This window comes from Hippocampus guttulatus, chromosome 5, assembly GCF_054856545.1.
Source record: "Hippocampus guttulatus isolate MCC_2025c chromosome 5, RoL_Hgut_1.0, whole genome shotgun sequence".
Lineage (NCBI taxonomy): Eukaryota > Metazoa > Chordata > Actinopteri > Syngnathiformes > Syngnathidae > Hippocampus > Hippocampus guttulatus.
Genome location: NC_141265.1, coordinates 16488770 through 16507886, shown reverse-complemented (window position 1 = coordinate 16507886; position 19117 = coordinate 16488770). Strand labels below are relative to the sequence as shown.

The 19117-nt window shown below is 40.4% G+C and overlaps 1 protein-coding gene across 1 annotated transcript; it reads right to left on the bottom strand.

The window, feature by feature from the left end:
* Positions 1 to 6742: 6742 nt before the first annotated feature.
* On the bottom strand, positions 6743 to 17570 carry mier3b (mesoderm induction early response 1, family member 3 b). The gene is made up of 13 exons (XM_086111598.1): positions 17401 to 17570; positions 16819 to 16843; positions 15820 to 15965; positions 15339 to 15461; positions 15140 to 15263; positions 14321 to 14394; positions 14155 to 14227; positions 13925 to 14067; positions 12696 to 12777; positions 11928 to 12022; positions 11722 to 11849; positions 11475 to 11629; positions 6743 to 10475 (listed from the first exon to the last, which is right to left on the bottom strand). The coding sequence occupies exons 1-13, from the start codon at positions 17455 to 17457 to the stop codon at positions 10015 to 10017; spliced, it is 1686 nt and encodes a 561-aa protein (XP_085967724.1). The 5' UTR covers positions 17458 to 17570; the 3' UTR covers positions 6743 to 10014.
* Between the last annotated feature and the right edge of the window lie 1547 nt (positions 17571 to 19117).

Sequence of the window (19117 nt, the reverse complement as noted above, 5' to 3'; positions counted from 1 at the left end):
GAAATTTTTAGCCGAAAAAAACGACCATGTATAGTTAGGCCTTTTTGGACAAAAAAAAAAAAACGACCATGTATAATAAGGCATTTTTGGACAAAATTTTTAGCCGAAAAAAACGACCACGTATACTAAGGCCTTTTTACCCGAAAAAAACGACATTGTATCGTAAGGCGTTTTTGGACGAAATTTTTAGACGCAAAAAACGACCATGTATAGTAAGGCGTTTTTTGCCCAAAAAAACGACCATGTATAGTAAGGCATTTTTTGATGAAATTTTTAGCGGAAAAAAACGACCATGTATATGGAGTAAAGCGTTTTTAGCCGAAAAAAACGACCATGTATAGAAAGGCGTTTTTGGACGAAATTTTTAGCCGAAAAAAACGACCATGTATAGTAAGGCCTTTTTGGACGAAAAAAAGGACCATGTATAGTAAGGCCTTTTTGGACGAAAAAAACGACCATGTATAGTAAGGCCTTTTTGGACGAGAAAAACGACCATGTAGAAGAAGGCATTTTTAGACAGAATTTTTAGCCGAAAAAAACGACCATGTATAGTAAGGCGTTTTTAGCCGAAAAAAATGACCATGTATAGTAAGGCGTTTTTGGATGAATTTTTTAGCCGAAAAAAACGACCATGTATAGTAAGGTGTTTTTAACCGAAAAAAACGACCCTGTATAGTAAGGCGTTTTTGGACGAAATTTTTAGCCGAAAAAAACGACCATGTATAGTAAGGCCTTTTTGGACGAAAAAAAACGACCATGTATAGTAAGGCCTTTTTGGACGAAAAAAACGACCATGTATAGTAAGGCATTTTTAGCCGAAAAAAACGACCATGTATAGTAAGGCCTTTTTGGACGAAAAAAACGACCATGTAGAAGAAGGCATTTTTAGACAGAATTTTTAGCCGAAAAAAACGACCATGTATAGTAAGGCGTTTTTAGCCGAAAAAAATGACCATGTATAGTAAGGCGTTTTTGGACGAATTTTTTAGCCGAAAAAAACGACCATGTATAGTAAGGCGTTTTTAGCCGAAAAGAACGACCATGTATAGTAAGGTGTTTTTAACCGAAAAAAACGACCATGTATAGTAAGGCATTTTTAGCCGAAAAAAACGACCATGTATAGTAAGGCCTTTTTGGACGAAAAAAAAACGACCATGTAGAAGAAGTCATTTTTAGACAGAATTTTTAGCCGAAAAAAACGACCATGTATAGTAAGGCGTTTTTAACCGAAAAATACGACCATATATAGTAAGGCGTTTTTGGACGAAATTTTTAGCCGAAAAAAACGACCATGTATAGTAAGGCCTGTTTGGACGAAAAAAACGACTATTATAGTAAGGCGTTTTTGGATGAAATTTTTAGCCGAAAAAAACGACCATGTATAGTGAGGCGTTTTTAGCCGAAAAAAACGACCATGTATAGTAAGGCCTTTTTGGACGGAAAAAAACGACCATGTATAGTAAGGCATTTTTGGACAAAAGTTTTAGCCGAAAAAAACGACCATTTATAGTAAGGCCTTTTTGGACGGAAAAAAACGACCATGTATAATAATAATAATAATAATAGATTTTATTTATAAGCGCCTTTCAAGACACCCAAGGACACTTTACAATAACAAAAAAACACAAAACAATACGGGTTGAGCAGCGGCAGCCAGGCATTTTTAGCCGAAAAAAAACGACCATGTCTATAGTAAGGCCTTTTTGGACGAAAAAACCCACCATGTATAGTAAGGCATTTTTGGACAAAATTTTTAGCCGAAAAAAACGACCACGTATAGTAAGGCATTTTTAGCCGGAAAAAAACCCCCATGTATAGTAAGGCGTTTTTGGACGAAATACGCCTTACTATACATTGTCGTTTTTTTCGTCCAAAAAGGCCTTACGATACATGGTCGTTTTTTTTCGGCTAAAAATTTCGTCCAAAAACGCCTTACTATACATGGTCGTTTTTTTCGTCCAAAAATGCCTCATTATACATGGTCGTTTTTTTCGGCGAAAAACGCCTTGCAATACAAAAAACGGCTTCAATAAGCCTTACTCATCATGTTGGTCAAAGAAAGAAGGGATATGGTTGCAACATCTGGGGATTGAACACCCAGCCGCTAGTTTGGGACATGGTTTCTCTACCCCTGAGCCACACCACCACATAACTTCTTGCTTGTTTTGTGTTGTCTTCAATAAAGCTGCAAAAGATGTGACCTTGTTGCCAACACTGGGAATCGAACACCCAACCAGTGGATTTGGGACTTCGGCTTTCTACCACTGAGCTAACCCACCACAATGAACCTTTGGGTTGTTTTGTGTTTTTCCTCAAATAAGTTGTATATGGTGGTTAAAGAGTAGACATTGTTGCAACAACCAGGGATCGAACACTCAATCTCTGGTGTGGTACTCCATCACTCTACCACTGATCCAAAGCACCACATAGAGTAGTGGAGTTGTATTTTTTTTTTAATCATGGTCGTTTTTTTCGGCTAAAAACGCCTTAGTATACATGGTCGTTTTTTTCGGTTAAAAACGGCTTACTATACATGGTCGTTTTTTTTGCGGCAAAAAACGCCTTACTATACATGGTCGTTTTTTTCGGCTAAAAACGCCTTACTATACATGGTCGTTTTATTTGTCCAAAAAGGCCTTACTATACATGGTCGTTTTTTTCGGCTAAAAATTTCGTCCAAAAACGCTTTACTATACATGGTCGGTTTTTTTCGGCTAAAAACGCGTTACTATACATGGTCATTTTTTTCAGCTAAAAAATTCGTCCAAAAACGCCTTACTATACATGGACGTTTTTTTCGTCGAAAAACGCCTTACTATACATGGTCGTTTTTTCGTCTAAAAACTCCTTACTATACATGGTCGTTTTTTTCGGATAAAAACGCCTTTCTGTATGTGGTCGTTTTTTTGGTCGAATAACACCTTACTATACAAGGTCTTTTTTTTTCGGCTCAAAACACCTTACTATACATGGTCGTTTTTTTTGTCAAAAAACGCCTTACTATACATGGTCGTTTTTTTCGTCTAAAAATGCCTTACTATAAAAGGTCGGTTTTTTGGGCTAAAAACTTCTTAGTATACATGGTCGTTTTCTTCCGGCTAAAAACGGCTTACTATACATGGTCGTTTTTTCCGGCTAAAAAATTTGTCCACAAACACCTTACTATACATGGTCGTTTTTTTCGTCCAAAAACGCCTTACTATACATGGTCCTTTTTTTCGGCTAAAAACGCCTTACTATACATGCTCGGTTTTTTTCGGATAAAAACGCCTTACTATATATGGTCGGTTTATTCGTCCAAAAAGGCCTTAATATACATGGTCGTTTTTTTTTCGGCTAAAAACGCCTTACTATACATGGTCCTTTTTTTTCGGCTAAAAATTTCGTCCAAAAACGCCTTACTATACATGGTCGTTTTTTCGGCTAAAAACGCCTGACTATACATGGTCATTTTTTTCGTCCAAAAAGGCCTTACTATACATGGTCGTTTTTTTCGGCTAAAAATTTCGTCCAAAAAGGCCTTACTATACATGGTCGTTTTTTTCGGCTAAAAACGCGTTACTATACATGGTCGTTTTTTTCGGCTAAAAAATTCGTCCAAAAACGCCTTACTATACATGGTTGTTATTTTTTCGGCTAAAAACGCCTTACTATTCATGGAGGTTTTTTTCATCGAAAAACGCCTTACTATACATGGTCGTTTTTTTGTCTAAAAACTCCTTACTATACATGGTCGTTTTTTTGTCTAAAAACGGATTACTCTAGACATGGTCGTTTTTTTTTTCCGGCGAAAAACGCCTTTCTGTACGTGGTCGTTTTTTTGGTCGAAAAACGCCCTACCATACATGGTCGTTTTTCTCGTCTCAAAACGCCTTACTATACGTGGTCATTTTTTTTATTCTAAAAACACCTGACTATACAAGGTCGTTTTTGTTCGGCTCAAAACACCTTACTATACATGGTCGTTTTTTTCGTCGAAAAACGCCCTACTGTACATGGTCGTTTTTTTCGTCTAAAAATGCCTTACTATACAAGGTCGGTTTTTTCGGCTAAAAACACCTTACTCATACATGGTCTTTTTTTGGTCGAAAAACGCCCTACTTTACGTGGTCGTTTTTTGTTTCGGCTAAAAACATCTTACTATACATCGTCTGGGGTTTTTTTCGGCTAAAAACGCCTTACTATATATATATGGTCGGGTTTTTTTCGGCTAAAAACACCTTATACATGGTCGTTTTTTTTGGGGCTAAAAACGCCTTACTAGACATGGTCGGGGTTTTTTCGGCGAAAAATACCTTTCTATACGAGGTCATTTTTTCGGCTAAAAACACCTTACTATACGTGGTCGTTTTTTTTCAGCTAAAAACGCCTTACTGTACATGGTCGTTTTTTTCGTCTAAAAATGCCTTACTCATACATGGTCTTTTTTTGGTCGAAAAATACCCTACTATACATGGTCGGTTTTTTTCGTCTAAAAACGACTTACTTTACGTGGTCGTTTTTTGTTTCGGCTAAAATCACCTTACTATACATCGTCTGGGGGGGGGTTTCGGCTAAAAACGCCTTACTATACATATATGGTCGGGGGGGTTTTCGGCTAAAAACACCTTATACATGGTGGGGTTTTTTTTTTGGGCTAAAAACGCCTTACTATATACATGGTCGTTTTTTTGGGCTAAAAACGCCTTACTATCCATGGTCGTTTTTTTTGTCTAAAAACGGATTACTAGACATGGTTTTTTTCGGCGAAAAATACCTTTCTATACGAGGTCATTTTTTGGGCTAAAAACACCATACTATACGTGGTCGTTTTTTTTTTTCGTCTAAAAACGCCTTTCTGTACATGGTTGTTTTTTTGGCTAAAAACGCCTTACTATACATCACCGGTGTCAAACTTATTTCACATGGTGGGCCACATACGGCCTCGGTAGATGTCAAGTGGGCCGGACCATTAAAATGATACCATACTTTGCTATAAACAACCAAAACAACATGTCTTTCCTTTGTTTTGGTATAAAGTAGCACAAGAACATTTGGAAAAAGTTGAAATTCAATGAACGTATCTTTTACAAAGCATTTCATGAAGCACCTTACATTTCCTTCAACAAATGTGCAATTTACTTTTATCATTCACATATATGCATTGCAACTGATCCCAGCTTCATGCCGAATCCGGGCCAGATGCCTTTGCTGACTGGGAGTCAACATAGAAATATTATAAAAACATCTTACATTTTAAATCGTTTTGCATCATTATCAACAGCAACGCCAGATTGTTTTATTAATGTCATTATTATGGGGTTGATGCACCATGTTTGAATAAAACATGTGATTTGTAAATCATTCTCAGTTTTAACAAAAAACAAACCTTTGAAAAGTTAGTGTCTTGAATCAAGGGAAAAATATATTTCTGTGAAAATAATTTATTAGTCAAAACATGATTTCTTTTTAGGTCACCACTCAAAATGAGGAATTAAAAGGCTTATATGATTATCACAACATTCTCAGTTTTGTATAGGCGTCCGTAATTTTAACCCCCCCCTCCGAGGACAAAAAAAAAAGAATTGATCAAATGACGCAGTTTTTTTTTAAATGATTCAATTTTCTGGATAAATAACATCCAACAAAAACAGTATGTGAGCATCAGTATGTAGCAGGCAAAAGCTTGTTTTTTTTTTTTTTTGGGGGGGGGCCGGAGTTGTCACTTTTTCTCTTTTGGGGTTTGCTCCAAAATGTGTGCTTCTCGGTTGGATGTTGTGATTGTTTCCTGATGTACAGTAAGTGCTAATTCAAAAAGGGTACAGGGTGCATTTAAAATGCAAACTGGGACCCAAAGGCGACGGTGATGACATTGCCTTTTTTTTTTCCCTTAATTTTCAAAAATCTGCTTGTCGACATTTTAGCCACTGGACTCTTCACGTGGACTCGACCTACAAATACAGTGTTGTTATTGTATGGAAATGTAAGGGGAAAAAATGTGTTTTCTATTTGACTATAGTGTGTACACTTGTGTACTGTCACTTTAAGAGTTAGAAAAGTTAGGAAGTAGTTAGTATGTTTACTTTGTTGTTGTTGTTTTTCTGTTTAGTTTTTTTTGTCGACTATGCAAACTGCCATATGTTGTCATGATGGACGTCTTGGCTGTGCTTGTATCGTTTTGCTATGGGGAGTGATTTGGACTTGACACGTTGAGCCGTGGTGGTGACTGTTTTGGTTGCATCCGGCACGCTTGTCATGACATCTTTTTGTGCTCTCCTTGTTTTCTGTACAAAGTGTAAGAAAGAATTTTAAAAATGATTAATAAATTATATTTATAAGCAACGCTCAACACGACTTCCTTTGCTGCCGTTAGCTTTTTTAAAACACTCAACACTTTTCACCCCACTTCTGAGACAATTTTTCACCTCGACTTGAATCTTGGGTTTCAAAGTCATTTGAAACACTCACCAGAGTTTATTACTAATCATTTAAACCCTAAATTGAAAACTTAATCTTAACTTGAAACCCTACATTGAAACATTGACCCTAGTTTAAAGCCCTACTGTTAAATCCAAAGCCTAGTTTAAAACGAACCGGCACCAAGCTCTAGTTTAAAACCCTTCTCTGAAATCCCAATTTATAAGTACACTTTAAAAACTGCAGTTGAAACAAAGTGTTGTGTGTGATACAGATCCAAAAAATGCATCAACTTTGTTTTCATATTAAGGAGTAGCACCGTTTTAAATAAAAAAATGTATGCATATTAATTTTTCCAGAGCTTTTATTTCTGGATCTGTACACAAGGTATTAAAGTACAACAGAAAATACAAAAAATGTTTAACAAAATGAGTGAGAAGAGAGCAAACAAACACAAAGAAAAAAAACCCTGAATGTCTATGTACAATTCTTATAAACAATAAAGATAACTTCTGTAACATTTCTCATAACGATGCCTTTTTGATTGTCTAGAATCCTGGATACATTTTTTTCTGCAGGGGTTTTATTCACAAAAGGTATTTTGGGTTGTTTTTCCATTTTTTTCTGTAAAATGACTTGACAAAAATAAAAATATAAAATTAAATTTGCTTCGTGCCGGCTTGCACATGCACACACACAAACACGCTCGCACACCAATAAAATATCACATTTTTCCAGAGTTCACAGGATGGTGGGAAAAAAAAAATTCAAAAACCTACCACTTTTAAAATGGCCTTTTACATTCTGACAAGTGTTTGTACAAACCACAGAGTGAAATAATAAATAGCACAGCTACCCACCACCTACTGCATTTTTTAAACAAACAAAACGAGACAAAAATACAAAATGTCATCTCCCAAAGACCAGCAGCCATGCCATCGAGACAAATACAGGAAGATCAAGTTGGGGTTTTTCCCCCTCTCTTTTACGTTTATGCTAACAAACTGAGTGATGGACGAGGTATTTTACAGTCTGGGGCGGGGGGGGGGGGGGGCCTTGCGAGAGCATCTTCACTTTACATTTGGGGGCGGAGGGAAAGAAACATAATACAGTGGAATCAATGAAGGTCAACGCCCTAAAAGCAAGTTTTGAAGTCCAACATTTTGCGAGTAAAAGGAAACTGACGGTCTCAGCTCAGTAAGACGTCATCTTCGTGCGTATGTCGGCTTCTTTGCTTTTTCTTGTGATGCCACATTTCTAAGAATAGCCAAACGGGGATAGAGGGGGCAAAAAAGTTGCTTGTTTTTCAGAATGCCAACAGTTGGCGTGATTTTGAAATTTTCAGGAAGTGCGTCCCACATCGGAAGTTCCATTGTACAGAAAGAGAAAATGAAAAAGCCAAACAATCCCAAGGCAATCAGTATAATGAGGAAAAAAAAGGCTCAAAATTCTGTACATATCTACAATGGATGGCCATTTAGAAAACAAACAACAATAATAATAATAATAATAATAATAATAAGCTTTGTATGCACACATATTGACAATTAGAGGTCAGGTCATTAGACTTTTTAAAGGCTACTTGCCAATTCTTATTTACATCAATGATGCCATGGAAAGCATGAATGAGTTGCCCCCAAGTGCTCGTGCGTGTGTAACTGCAAACCCACGCGCGCACAGAGTGTCATGTCCAGCCCCTGAAATGAACCATTCACGTGGCACAATGCATAGATACGTGAAGACCCCCCCCCCCCCCAAAAAAACCATGGTATGCTCCCAAAACCACTTTCTGCTACACGGCCAACATTCAATACACACACACACAGAGCAGTGCGGGCATCAAAGCTAATACTGAAATTCTTGGAAAACAACCCCCCCCACCCCCCCGGCCAAAAAAAAAAAAAAAGTTTGACATATGTGACATAAAACCCAAAATTAAGTAAAAGTGTCAGCGCAATAATTGTTCCAAGTGTAAAAGGAGCAACGATGACCAATTATGTCGTTTTCAACGTGATGGACAGTCGTTTCTGGCTTTGCGCCAACATTGCAATTCATACAAAAACACTTACACACCCCTTAAAAAAATAAAAAAATAAAAAACACATTACCTTTGACATGCTGTTTAAACAACTTTTTTTTTTATGCCAACATTTCTAAAACACAAGCAAGGGCTATTTGGGTGAACAAAAATGGCGGGAGATTGTGTTCTGGCCAAAATTGAACAAATTGAAGTGTTAAAAATTGTGAACGCATGGTTAAAATACAGTTTTAGTTCATTGTTGTTGTCCACAGAGGGGGATTAAAACGTTTAAGAGATTGCTAAACAGCAGGGTTATTGTCCAACTCAAACTATGAGCAAGGTAGTTCAAGTCCAACCAGAATTGAGTTTTAGTCCACAAGAATTGTTAGGAATATTTTTTTCGAACCATGAAGAGTGATCCAGTTAGCCAATCGCGCCATTCAAATGGCACGCGCCGTTTATGCTAACCCTGTGATGCAACCAAAGTTACTGAGAGAGAAAGGACGAGAAATCGTGGACAAAATGAAGAAAAATGGACAAAAACAGTGAACGACAACCGGATTTCAAGCACTGCAAGTGCAGCAGTTAAACCTTTGCTAACGTGTCTAGACCGTGTGATGATCTCATTAACACAGATGAAAACAAAGAACAGCAACTGGGTTTTAACAAGTGCTCCATTTCGCCAATTAAAACGTTCAAATGACAAACGGGAGCCAAAATAATTGCTGACTGTTGGATAATAACAAGGCTCACACATCGCATGGTGACAAAAGTTCAGACAATTTCTGCAGTCAGCCTCGAGGGACTTTAGCATGCTGGTTGGACAATTTTTTTTTTTTTTGTATCATTTGCAGATCACAGTGCACAGGCCTTCATGTTTCTTGCCAAATGGATTTGTTCCATTCATTCATGGCAGTAAATCGCTCCGAAATTTGCAAATTGCCTTCACTTCAAAAGACATTCTGGGTATTTTTTTTTTTTGCCCCACTAAAATCTATTCTTAAACACTTGGCTGTCACTATTTCCCAGGACTTCTTATTTCAATTTCATTGTTGAAAAGTATAAAATAAAATGCAAAGCCGATTGCTAGTCGTAACGGGCACACGCAAATAAGAACAAACTGAAAAGCGAGCAACATGCCGACTGCTACGTACCTGTAAACCAAACACTGATTTGAAAAAAAGTACCACTTTTAAATAAGCACCTTCTAAATAAGATGATTTTGGCAGCGGAAAAGAAGAATGGCAGGGCACTGTTGACCACACTGTACATGGACGTTACCGTGGTGACAAACAAAAGAAAAATGGCTATTATAAATTCTTGAGAAATCAAGATTTTAGTTCTATATGAGAGACATCACTGATGTCATAGTACACAAAAAATGAAAAAAGTATAGTTCTGTACACACACAAACATATGTACATATGCATACACACAGATGTGTGTGTGTGTGTGTGTGTGTGGGTGTGTGTAGACACCCACACACCCACACACATATATATATATATATATATATTTACCATGATATATATAACATGAGGTCAGTCTTATGTACACGCCCAAAAAAAGGGAAGAAGGAAGGAAGAGGATGAGGAAGATCAGTCGGATTGAAGTGCTGTGGCGTGCTGCGCGTGGTGGCGCGCGTGCCCGCTCAAAAAGCCATTGGGCTCGCCGAAGTCCGTGACCGACACGGCCATTTTGGCGCCGGTTATCCGGTGGTGGTGCGGCGTGGTCCGTCGCGCTTCGAAGTCCACGGCCAGGTTGCCCACCGACACGTCGCCCATGAACGAGTCCGGCTGCAGCGCCAGCTTGAGTCTCTTGGAGGGCCGCTCGCAGTCCTTGGCCACGCACACGCCGCTCAGCTGGCCCAGCTCCGAGTGGTAGAAGCCGGCGTCCAGCATGTTGAGGCAGTCGGCGTCGGCGCCGCCCGACGGGAAGCCCAGCGACTCGTCGTGGTTGAGGGAGGTGCGGTGGAGGCTCTCCAGTGGGGGGAAGCTGTAGGAGTCTAAGCACGTCACCTCGGCCGGGCTGCACACCGTCGCCACGCTGTTGCTCAGAGCTGCGGGGAAAACAAACAGCTGATTTTCATTCAAAGATTATTGCTCAAAAATATATCCATCTATCCATTTTCCGATCCGCTTTATCCTCACAAGGGTCGCGGGCGTGCTGGAGCCCATCCCAGCCATCTTCGGGCAGTAGGCGGGAGACACCCTGAACCGGTTGCCAGCCAATCGCAGGGCACACACAGACAAACAACCATCTGCGCTCACACTCACACTTAGGGACAATTTAGAGTGTTCAATGAGCCTGCCATTCATGTTTTTGGAATGTGGGAGGAAACCGGAGTACCCGGAGAAAACCCACGCAGGCCCGGGGAGAACATGCAAACTCCACACAGGGACGCCGGCGCTGGAATTGCACCCGGTACCTCTGCGCTGTGAGGTCGACGCGCTAGCCACAGGACCACCGGGCTGCCCTCAAAAAAATATATATCAGTGGTTCTTAACCCGGGTTCGATCGAACCCTAGGGGTTCGATGAATCGGTCTCAGGGGTTCAACCGAGCCTCTGCCATGGTGGTTAAGACAAATCAGACTCAACATGTCAAGTAGTTACGACTCGCCCGCTTGGTTCATATTGTGCACAATTTAAAAACGTATACTTTATAATTACATGAATTGTGTAAAAAAAAATAAAAATCTGTTTTTAATAAATGCGTTTTTTATGTCTTGAATTTATAAAAAAATATATAATAATAATCATCATTTTATTTTTCACTAACGAAGGGTTCGTTGAATGTGCATATGAAATGGTTGAGTTCGGTGCTTCTAACAAGGTTAAGAACAGAGAGAGAGGGAGCGCGAGAGAGAGACACACACTTGCCAAAGCAACAACAAACAAATAATCAACGACCGTCGAGACTGTTGTTGCTTGTTGGGCCGGATAAAAGCCATCTATAAATGTGAGCTGACCTCAAATGCCTTTAGCTTTCCATTATTTCCTACATTCATGTTGTGTCATTGAGTACCCATATGGGTGCGGTGTGTATGGAGGACCGACCTGTGAGGTCACTGGCAGTGATAGAGTTGAGCAGGCTGAGCTGTTGATCCGTCGCGCTTTCCACCCTTCCGCTGCCGCCACCTCCCGAGCACACGGACGACGAACTGTCCACGGCCAAACCCTCCGCTTCGTCAACGAGCCTGTCCATGAGGTCTCTGGGCACCAAACGCAAGGTTTTTCATTTCATTTGAGCGTTGACCTTTTTTGGGATGGAGCCCAACAACTGCGCCGTGGATGTTGAACTCACGTGACACCGGGATAGCTGCTGTATTTTTTCTTCCCGAAGCGATTCTGCTGCACAAAGAAGTCGAAGCGCTCCGACTTCTTCCACCTGTAGTAAAACGCGACGCATTCCGCTACCGTTCGTGTTGTCACCTGGTGTGGAAAGAAAGCCGTTCAACAACCGGCCATGCGCCCAATCTTTTTTCTGCGCATCGTCGGAGCAAAACTCACTTTGTGTTTCTGAATGAGGTGAAAGTTCTTGTCATACATCTGCAGAGCATGTTCAAAGTTCTTGCACTCCTCCTCAGACCACGGGGGAGATTTTTCTGGAAGCAACAATTTCAAAACAACATCTTCACATCAATAAAAAGAAAACAGCACCTATGAAGGGTTTTGGGCTAAGATGACCCAAGTCCAAGTCACTTGATTTTGGATATCGGAAAATACTGAAGAATTGTGCTACGCAAACCGATCTGATTTGCCAGAAGAAAATTGGCATTACTGGAGTTCAGGATTTGTTGAAGGAACACATCCTCTGTTTGGCAATATAAATGGATTGCCAAATTAGTCACAATTAAGAGTCCAAAAAATCCAAACGTTTTCTTTGGGAATGAGTGTGAATAAACCAAGATTTTTTACAAAGTGATAACTAGAATAGAGACGCTTTTGAAAGGATCAATAAAACACTTAAAAACTTGATTAACTAATTCACTCCCAAAGACGTTTTTATTCGTCTTTTCAGACTTGGTCCAGAATTGGCTGGCGCTGAATGAGTTACGGTCAAATATATCTGTCGAAAAGTCCTGCTTGTTAATTTATGTCGCATGGACATCTTCTGACAAAGGGTTGACATTTATGCTTGGATATGATACCTCAGCTGGAAACATGAGAGGCATTTTCCACCGCTTTGCACCCGTGGTCACAATCACCACTTCATGTGTTGCCATTTAAGTTTTTTTTTTTTGTTGTTGTGATGCACGACCTGTTGACTTGGCTTACCTTTCGAGGATTTTAGGTGGCTACAGTATTGCTCAAGCGCCTCATGGGTGTTGTAGTTACACTTGACGAGCTCAAACAAAGCCTGTGTGATGAGAGTGAAGAGGATGTTGAGAAAATGCCTCTGTAAGGATTTAGACTGGAGTTGTGCACACATGCATAACAATTGGAAAATGGGTACAAAGTAGAGTGGTAAAATCGACGTCAAAAGCCGTATTCCCTCAAATACTGGCCCTGAACTCTAGAACGTGCTGGACACAATCCATTTATGAAGAATAGATGCCAGCCTTTTTTGCATGCAGAAGAAAATGGTTCGCAAGATGTACCGTAGCGCATATTCCATTGCCCATTTTTCTTACATCTTGAAACGTTGTCAGCTAAAGTCAATTGGTTAACATCAGAGACACGTAAATCCAAGTCAACTTTTTTCTTACATCCCTCTCCTACGAGGAAAAAAAATCATTGAAATAATACATGGGCGGCACACATCCGACAGTCTTCAGACAGACACTTCCGTAGACATGCACAACGGCAGCCAAAACAGGACAAAATACACGGTGAAGGCTCCTCCACGTTTTTGTTTTTTTTTAACTTGCGAAGCGAAAAAGACCAAGCATGTTATAGATCCTCACCTCAATGTCTCGTGAAGCGGAAACTTACTGAAATCGAGTGCCTCAGCCCCGCCTGCTCCGAAAGCCCTCCGTGCCCCCTTCTCCACCCCTCCACTTCTCAATACAGTAATGACCCATCAAATCGCAGTCTATGCGGTCACTAAATCGCCTTTTGTCAAATCACGATGACATTGCAAATGTAATTAATCGTTCGGCCCTATTGTTGACAATGTCGGATGAGAGTCGACGTTCCAATCAACTCCAGATGCACAATGTTGTGCGCGTCCATGTTGACACACTGTTCCGTCTCGTCTTGCAATTCCGCCATACTTTTTGTTCGAAATAACAAATCTAATGTTTTTGTAACATTGTGTACACAAAGGTTGCAATGCCTCCCCTGCCTGCCTGCGGTGGAGCAAATAAATACGCCCTGCCACCGTTTGCGAAGCGAGAGCATTTCATTATTAAATGCAAGCTGTTATTGTAACAAATGAGGTGCAGACATTTGTGAGAGATAAAACGGATACTGTGTTTTTCAAGAAGCAAATTGATATTTTCTTTCCGTCAAGGTTAACTGCCACTCCGTCGAACGTATCCAAAAGATATGACGAGTGAACTGACTTGTTCATTGTCTCGAACATGTAGTTTGTCGTGCGTCGTCTTCTCGTCCGTTGTCCGTGACAGGACGTCGGTCAGGAAGCTCCTGACCTTGCTCTCCGGCAGCGTGTCCGGGCGCCACATGAGCTCATCTTCATCTTCATACACTGCAAAACAAAAGCGGAGGTAGCATGAGGTCAACGGTAATGTTGCAAAGCAGAGTTCGTTCGCCGAGAACAAGAAAAGTAGTTAACCTTTCTCGTCTTCCGTGTAGTGGCAGATGGTGAAAGGAACTTCCGCTTGGTACTCAGCGCCCACCATTATTTCCTTTTTATAAATAAAAAAAAACACATTGACAATTCTATTCATGAAGATGCTACAAGTGCCTCATTTTGTTTCAATATGTCATATATGATGTACCTTTCTGGAGTCTTCTGGACTTGGACCATCATCGTCACACTCCGAATCTTTATCCCCATCAGAGACAGCGTTGGCTGAAGGGACAAATACAAATTATTCCACTGCTGCATTTTCAAGAGCTCATTTAAATTTCCAGTGAAAGGCATGCTTCTCCAAAACGGAAACACATATTTATCTGCATTTCACTGGATAGCTGCATTGTATAGAGCGCAACTTCTAAAATTGAATATTTGAATGATTTTATCATTGGGTAGCCTATATATATATCGTCCTCGATCAAAGAATTTGCTTTCACAACGGGAATTTCAAGTTAGCGAGAATTAATGGCGCTAGAGGTTGACGATGCAAAAGAACGTTGATATAGACAAAATCAATCACATTTTATTTTTCTGCACCGTTAAGGGTGGAGCTTATCGATACAGCATTTTTTTTTTAATTCAGCCACAGGGCTAGTTTGTTCTCGGGTATCGGTGCCCATCCATAAGAAATCCTGTCTAATTGATCTGTGATGCAAGCGCAGATTTACAGTTTTATTTTTTTAAGAATGATCATTTTTTTCACAAAAGAAAAATGCAGCTTTTTTTTTTTACACTTTTGTGTGTGTGTGTGGGGGGGGGGGGATTAGCATGTCTGGTTCACAGTTCTGAGGTTTGGCGTTAAAATCTCAGCTCTGTGCTCACTGTATGGAATTTGCTAGTTCTTCCATTAAAGAAAACAAAAAACAAGATTTTTTTTTACGTATCGATGAAACTTGAAATAAATATAACTACCATTTAAACATTAAAGATGAGGAAGTATGAATTGGTGTATGTTGCTTACATCGAAGTGTTCTGGGGAAGAAATCGGTGGCCTCGTGGGAGGTCACCGACGGGGTGAGGTCATCCGCGGACGACTGGGTCTCCTCCTCGTAGTCACCAGACAACAAGTCTTTAGCAATTTCCTCCTAGGAAGAAATGAGTCAGGTTGACCGACAACCTTGCAAGACGTCACATATTGCGGTGAGGCGAGTGAGGCTCACCTTGTCCAAAGTCATGTCGGGCAGCTCGTCTGTGAGGTCGCCAGAGGAGCTATCTATACTGGAACCAGCTGAGGCCTCGTAGCGATAAATGGCCAGCAGCTCCTCCAGAGGCATGTTACCCTCCTGGGGACGAGGATGGAGGAAACGTTTTCATCCTCTGCATGATGTACGCATTGTACAGTGGAACTGCGACACTCAAATATTTGTATAAAAACATTGAAAAATATCGGTATTATTGTTGCGCTGCCATTGAGAGCTTGTGGCAAATATGCCATGTTCTGAGTGGTCCGGTTACCTTGCTCATAAATCACAATCACACAAGAATCACAATCGCACATACATGCGTGTGGGCGTGCCCTCTACCTGCATCTTTGATGTCAACCACAGTTAAACAAAACTGTTTTGGTGGTTACCATGAGTTCACTGACTAATCTGTCGTCGAAACAATATGTTAGCGTACCGAAAAAGGTATCTAGTTTACCTTCTCCAAATCTGCAATTTCAGAGCTGATATTGGCTCCGCCTTCCAGAGATTCCTCCTCCTCCAGGGTCCTCTCATCATCGTACTCATGAACTAGCATCTCTGCAGTCGGGTCAAAGTCATGATCTTCCGACGACAAAGAGCCAACTGTGTAAGAAAGAAAAGGACAAAAAAAAAAAAACCACTCAAAAACAATATAGCAAAAATTTGCTTCAATTTTACAAAGATGGTGTCATTTTAATCGCTGAGTAGTGGCAGATCTGTCTCGGCCATGCCTCGATCTGTACTTTTATTGTGTATACTACTGTGGTGATGTCATCAAGAAACTACAGATAAACTCTCATCGAATATGAATAAGACAAATCTTTATCTTGGTTTCAATCGAATGAAAATACACACACTACAACGTACCTTGAGGGACTGTACGCTATAACGGTAGTTCATTGTAACTATTTCCAATAAAAATGTTCACCAACTATGATATATGATACAGGATAAACATTTATCGATGTAAAAACATGAAAGTGTAATACAGTGTAAACATGACAATTACATGTACGTGTATATCAAGAAAAAAATGATTTTATACGACATGAAATGAACAACGGTAGCGTTCCTACTTCATCTTCTAAAACATTCCGTCAGCAAATGTTACCCGCCATCGGCAACTGCCAGTGCCGCTGACGAAGCCAACTGTTGTCAATTTACGAAAACATTAGTTTTTTTCTTTAAAACACAACCCTTTTCTCTAATTTACCAACAGTAACCGCAAAACCTTTCACCAAAAACATTCTATGTAACATTCATATATAATCTAGAAATTTTGTACATTTAATCTCATAGCTATGGATTTTTTAATCAACAAGAAAAATATTTTTCTCTCCAAAATATGCCACTGTTTTATTTGGACTATAATATCGTTGTGTATCGGTGTGGCTCAAAAACGCCTTCATAAAACACCGACAGCATTACTCATAAGCTTTTCGTATACGACACTTACCTGGACTTGAACTCCCAATGGAAGCCTGAGTGGGGGGAGGAAAGAAAAATCTAAATAAGCATTGAACACAAAAAATACAAAATATTCGAAGAATGAGAATTCTAAGGCAGGAAAACGTGGAATTAATCTAAAAATGTGGTCCGAAACGAGCGAGGAAAAGGGGCATTTACCGTTACCTGAACGACGGTAGGCGGCTACGACAGAAGCCGCATATATGACACATCGACAAATTCTGTCACATAAATCTTCAACAAATGGCAACCACGAGACACGAGAATATTTAAAACAAATATCACAGAGAAGAAAGTGACATTTTGAAGCGGCGCTACTAAGCAAGCGAGCTAGCATCAGAACACCGATGGGAAACCCTCAAATGTCGATGCATGTAAACATGAACATTTCGTTTGGCGCGGTGTAACATTGGACGGCTTTTGAGTTACCGGTAACGACAACGCGGTGGCGAATAAATTACTTAAGATGTAGGTTTCTTTCACTCGCCCCCACAAAATACGCACAGAATATGCTTTCCCCCACTCCAAGCAAATGTTAAAATTTACGTATCAATTTACACCGCCGCTATACCGAAGCAGCTGAGAGCGAAGGCGCAGCGGCCTTGTAGTGCAGGATCACTTCAGACATTCGGGCACATCTCCGATTAAATAATAAACATACTTTTGGACACAACTCACGCTATACAGCCGGCAAAAAACACATTCTCTCCAATCGCTAGCAAAACAGCGGGAAAACGCGACGTAAAATGATAAAAATATCGATTTAAGAGCAATCGCTTCTCCCCTGTTTTCCCTCTTACCTCCGCCATATTGGTACCTTTAGCTAATGAGCCAGTCGTAGCGCAGTACCCGGATGACGGCTCTACGCCAATCAGAGAGCGCACCGGCCGCCTAGGTCGTGACGCAATTCACAACCACCGCAGATTAACGGGAATCCTTTGAGACGTTTTAGATGTACATGCAAATATATATTTTTAAACGAACAAACGAATCTCGTCGTAAAATACGTTTTTAATTCACACCACTGCGAAATCTCAGGTAATCGTCCGCACGACGAGACGAGTTGTAGTCGGGTCTGTGGAGAGGTATCAACTGGAGATGTACGTCAATCATTTGCCTTGGACGTTGCAATTATTACGAAAATTTGTCAAATGCCAACAAACGTCGGTTATGTTATAAGGTACAGTTTCACGAGATAATGAGACTCAGGAGAACTGACGTTTGACAACAAGAGACTAATAAAGGTTTTCGTATATGACAAGAAAATTGGTTATCGATGGCCCAGTAGAAGCTTGCAATACAGTATTACAGTATAACAGTGCAATTAGCGAAATTCTGAACAAGGTCAATAGAGGGCATTCGGTCGCCACCCCAATGACGAGCCAATCTCTTTTTCGACAATGGACGCTACACCTTGTTTGCTTTCAAATTTAGCTTGTAGTAGACGTGTGCACATTTTCAGCATAATGTCTTTGATCCACTGGTGAAAGGACACTTTGATCCTCTCCCCTTTCATCTATAAAGGCTTCAAACAACAAAGTGTATGCAGAAAAATCTTAATTTAAGATTGCACGACTGTCTGTTTTATGTGTTAAGAAAAGATAAGAAAACCTTTATTAGTCTCACAATGGAGAAATTCCCAATTCACAGCAGCAAGGTTATGAAAGGAAGAAGTAGAACAACAAAATATAGGAGCTGCTGGAAAGGCAGCCACTCTCGCGGCGCCATTTTGAAGTCAAAATAACAAAAACAACACAACACATCGGACACAGACAGTCGTGCAATCTTCACCACTTTTCTGCATACACTTTGTTGTCTGAAGCAGTTCTAGATGAAAGAGGAGAGGACCAAAGTGTCCTTTCACCAGTGGATCAGAGACGTCATGCTGAAAATGTGCACACGTCTGCTACAAGCTAAGTTTTGAAAGCAAACACGAAGCTGTCGCGTCCATTGACGAAAAGAGATTAGTTCACTTTTCCTGTCCCACGTAATCCGCTTCAAACTCCAAGCCGCGACTCCCAGTTCCAAATCCGCATCAGCGCTCCGCGCTAACGCTCCTTTCTTCTCATCCATTGTTTATGTCTTGTGACCTGTTGTAACTGTCATATGCTTGTGCAGGAGTTTTTTGCCTCACTCAAATTATCCTCAAATGAGGGTAGTTCGAGCGTGGGGTTTTTTTTCTCCTCTCTCCCTCCCTTGTTTCTTTCTGACTTTCGGGTTGAGTGAACGCTGGCGCGTTTTGGCTGCCGCTGCTCAACCCGTATTGTTTTGTGTTTTTTGTTATTGTA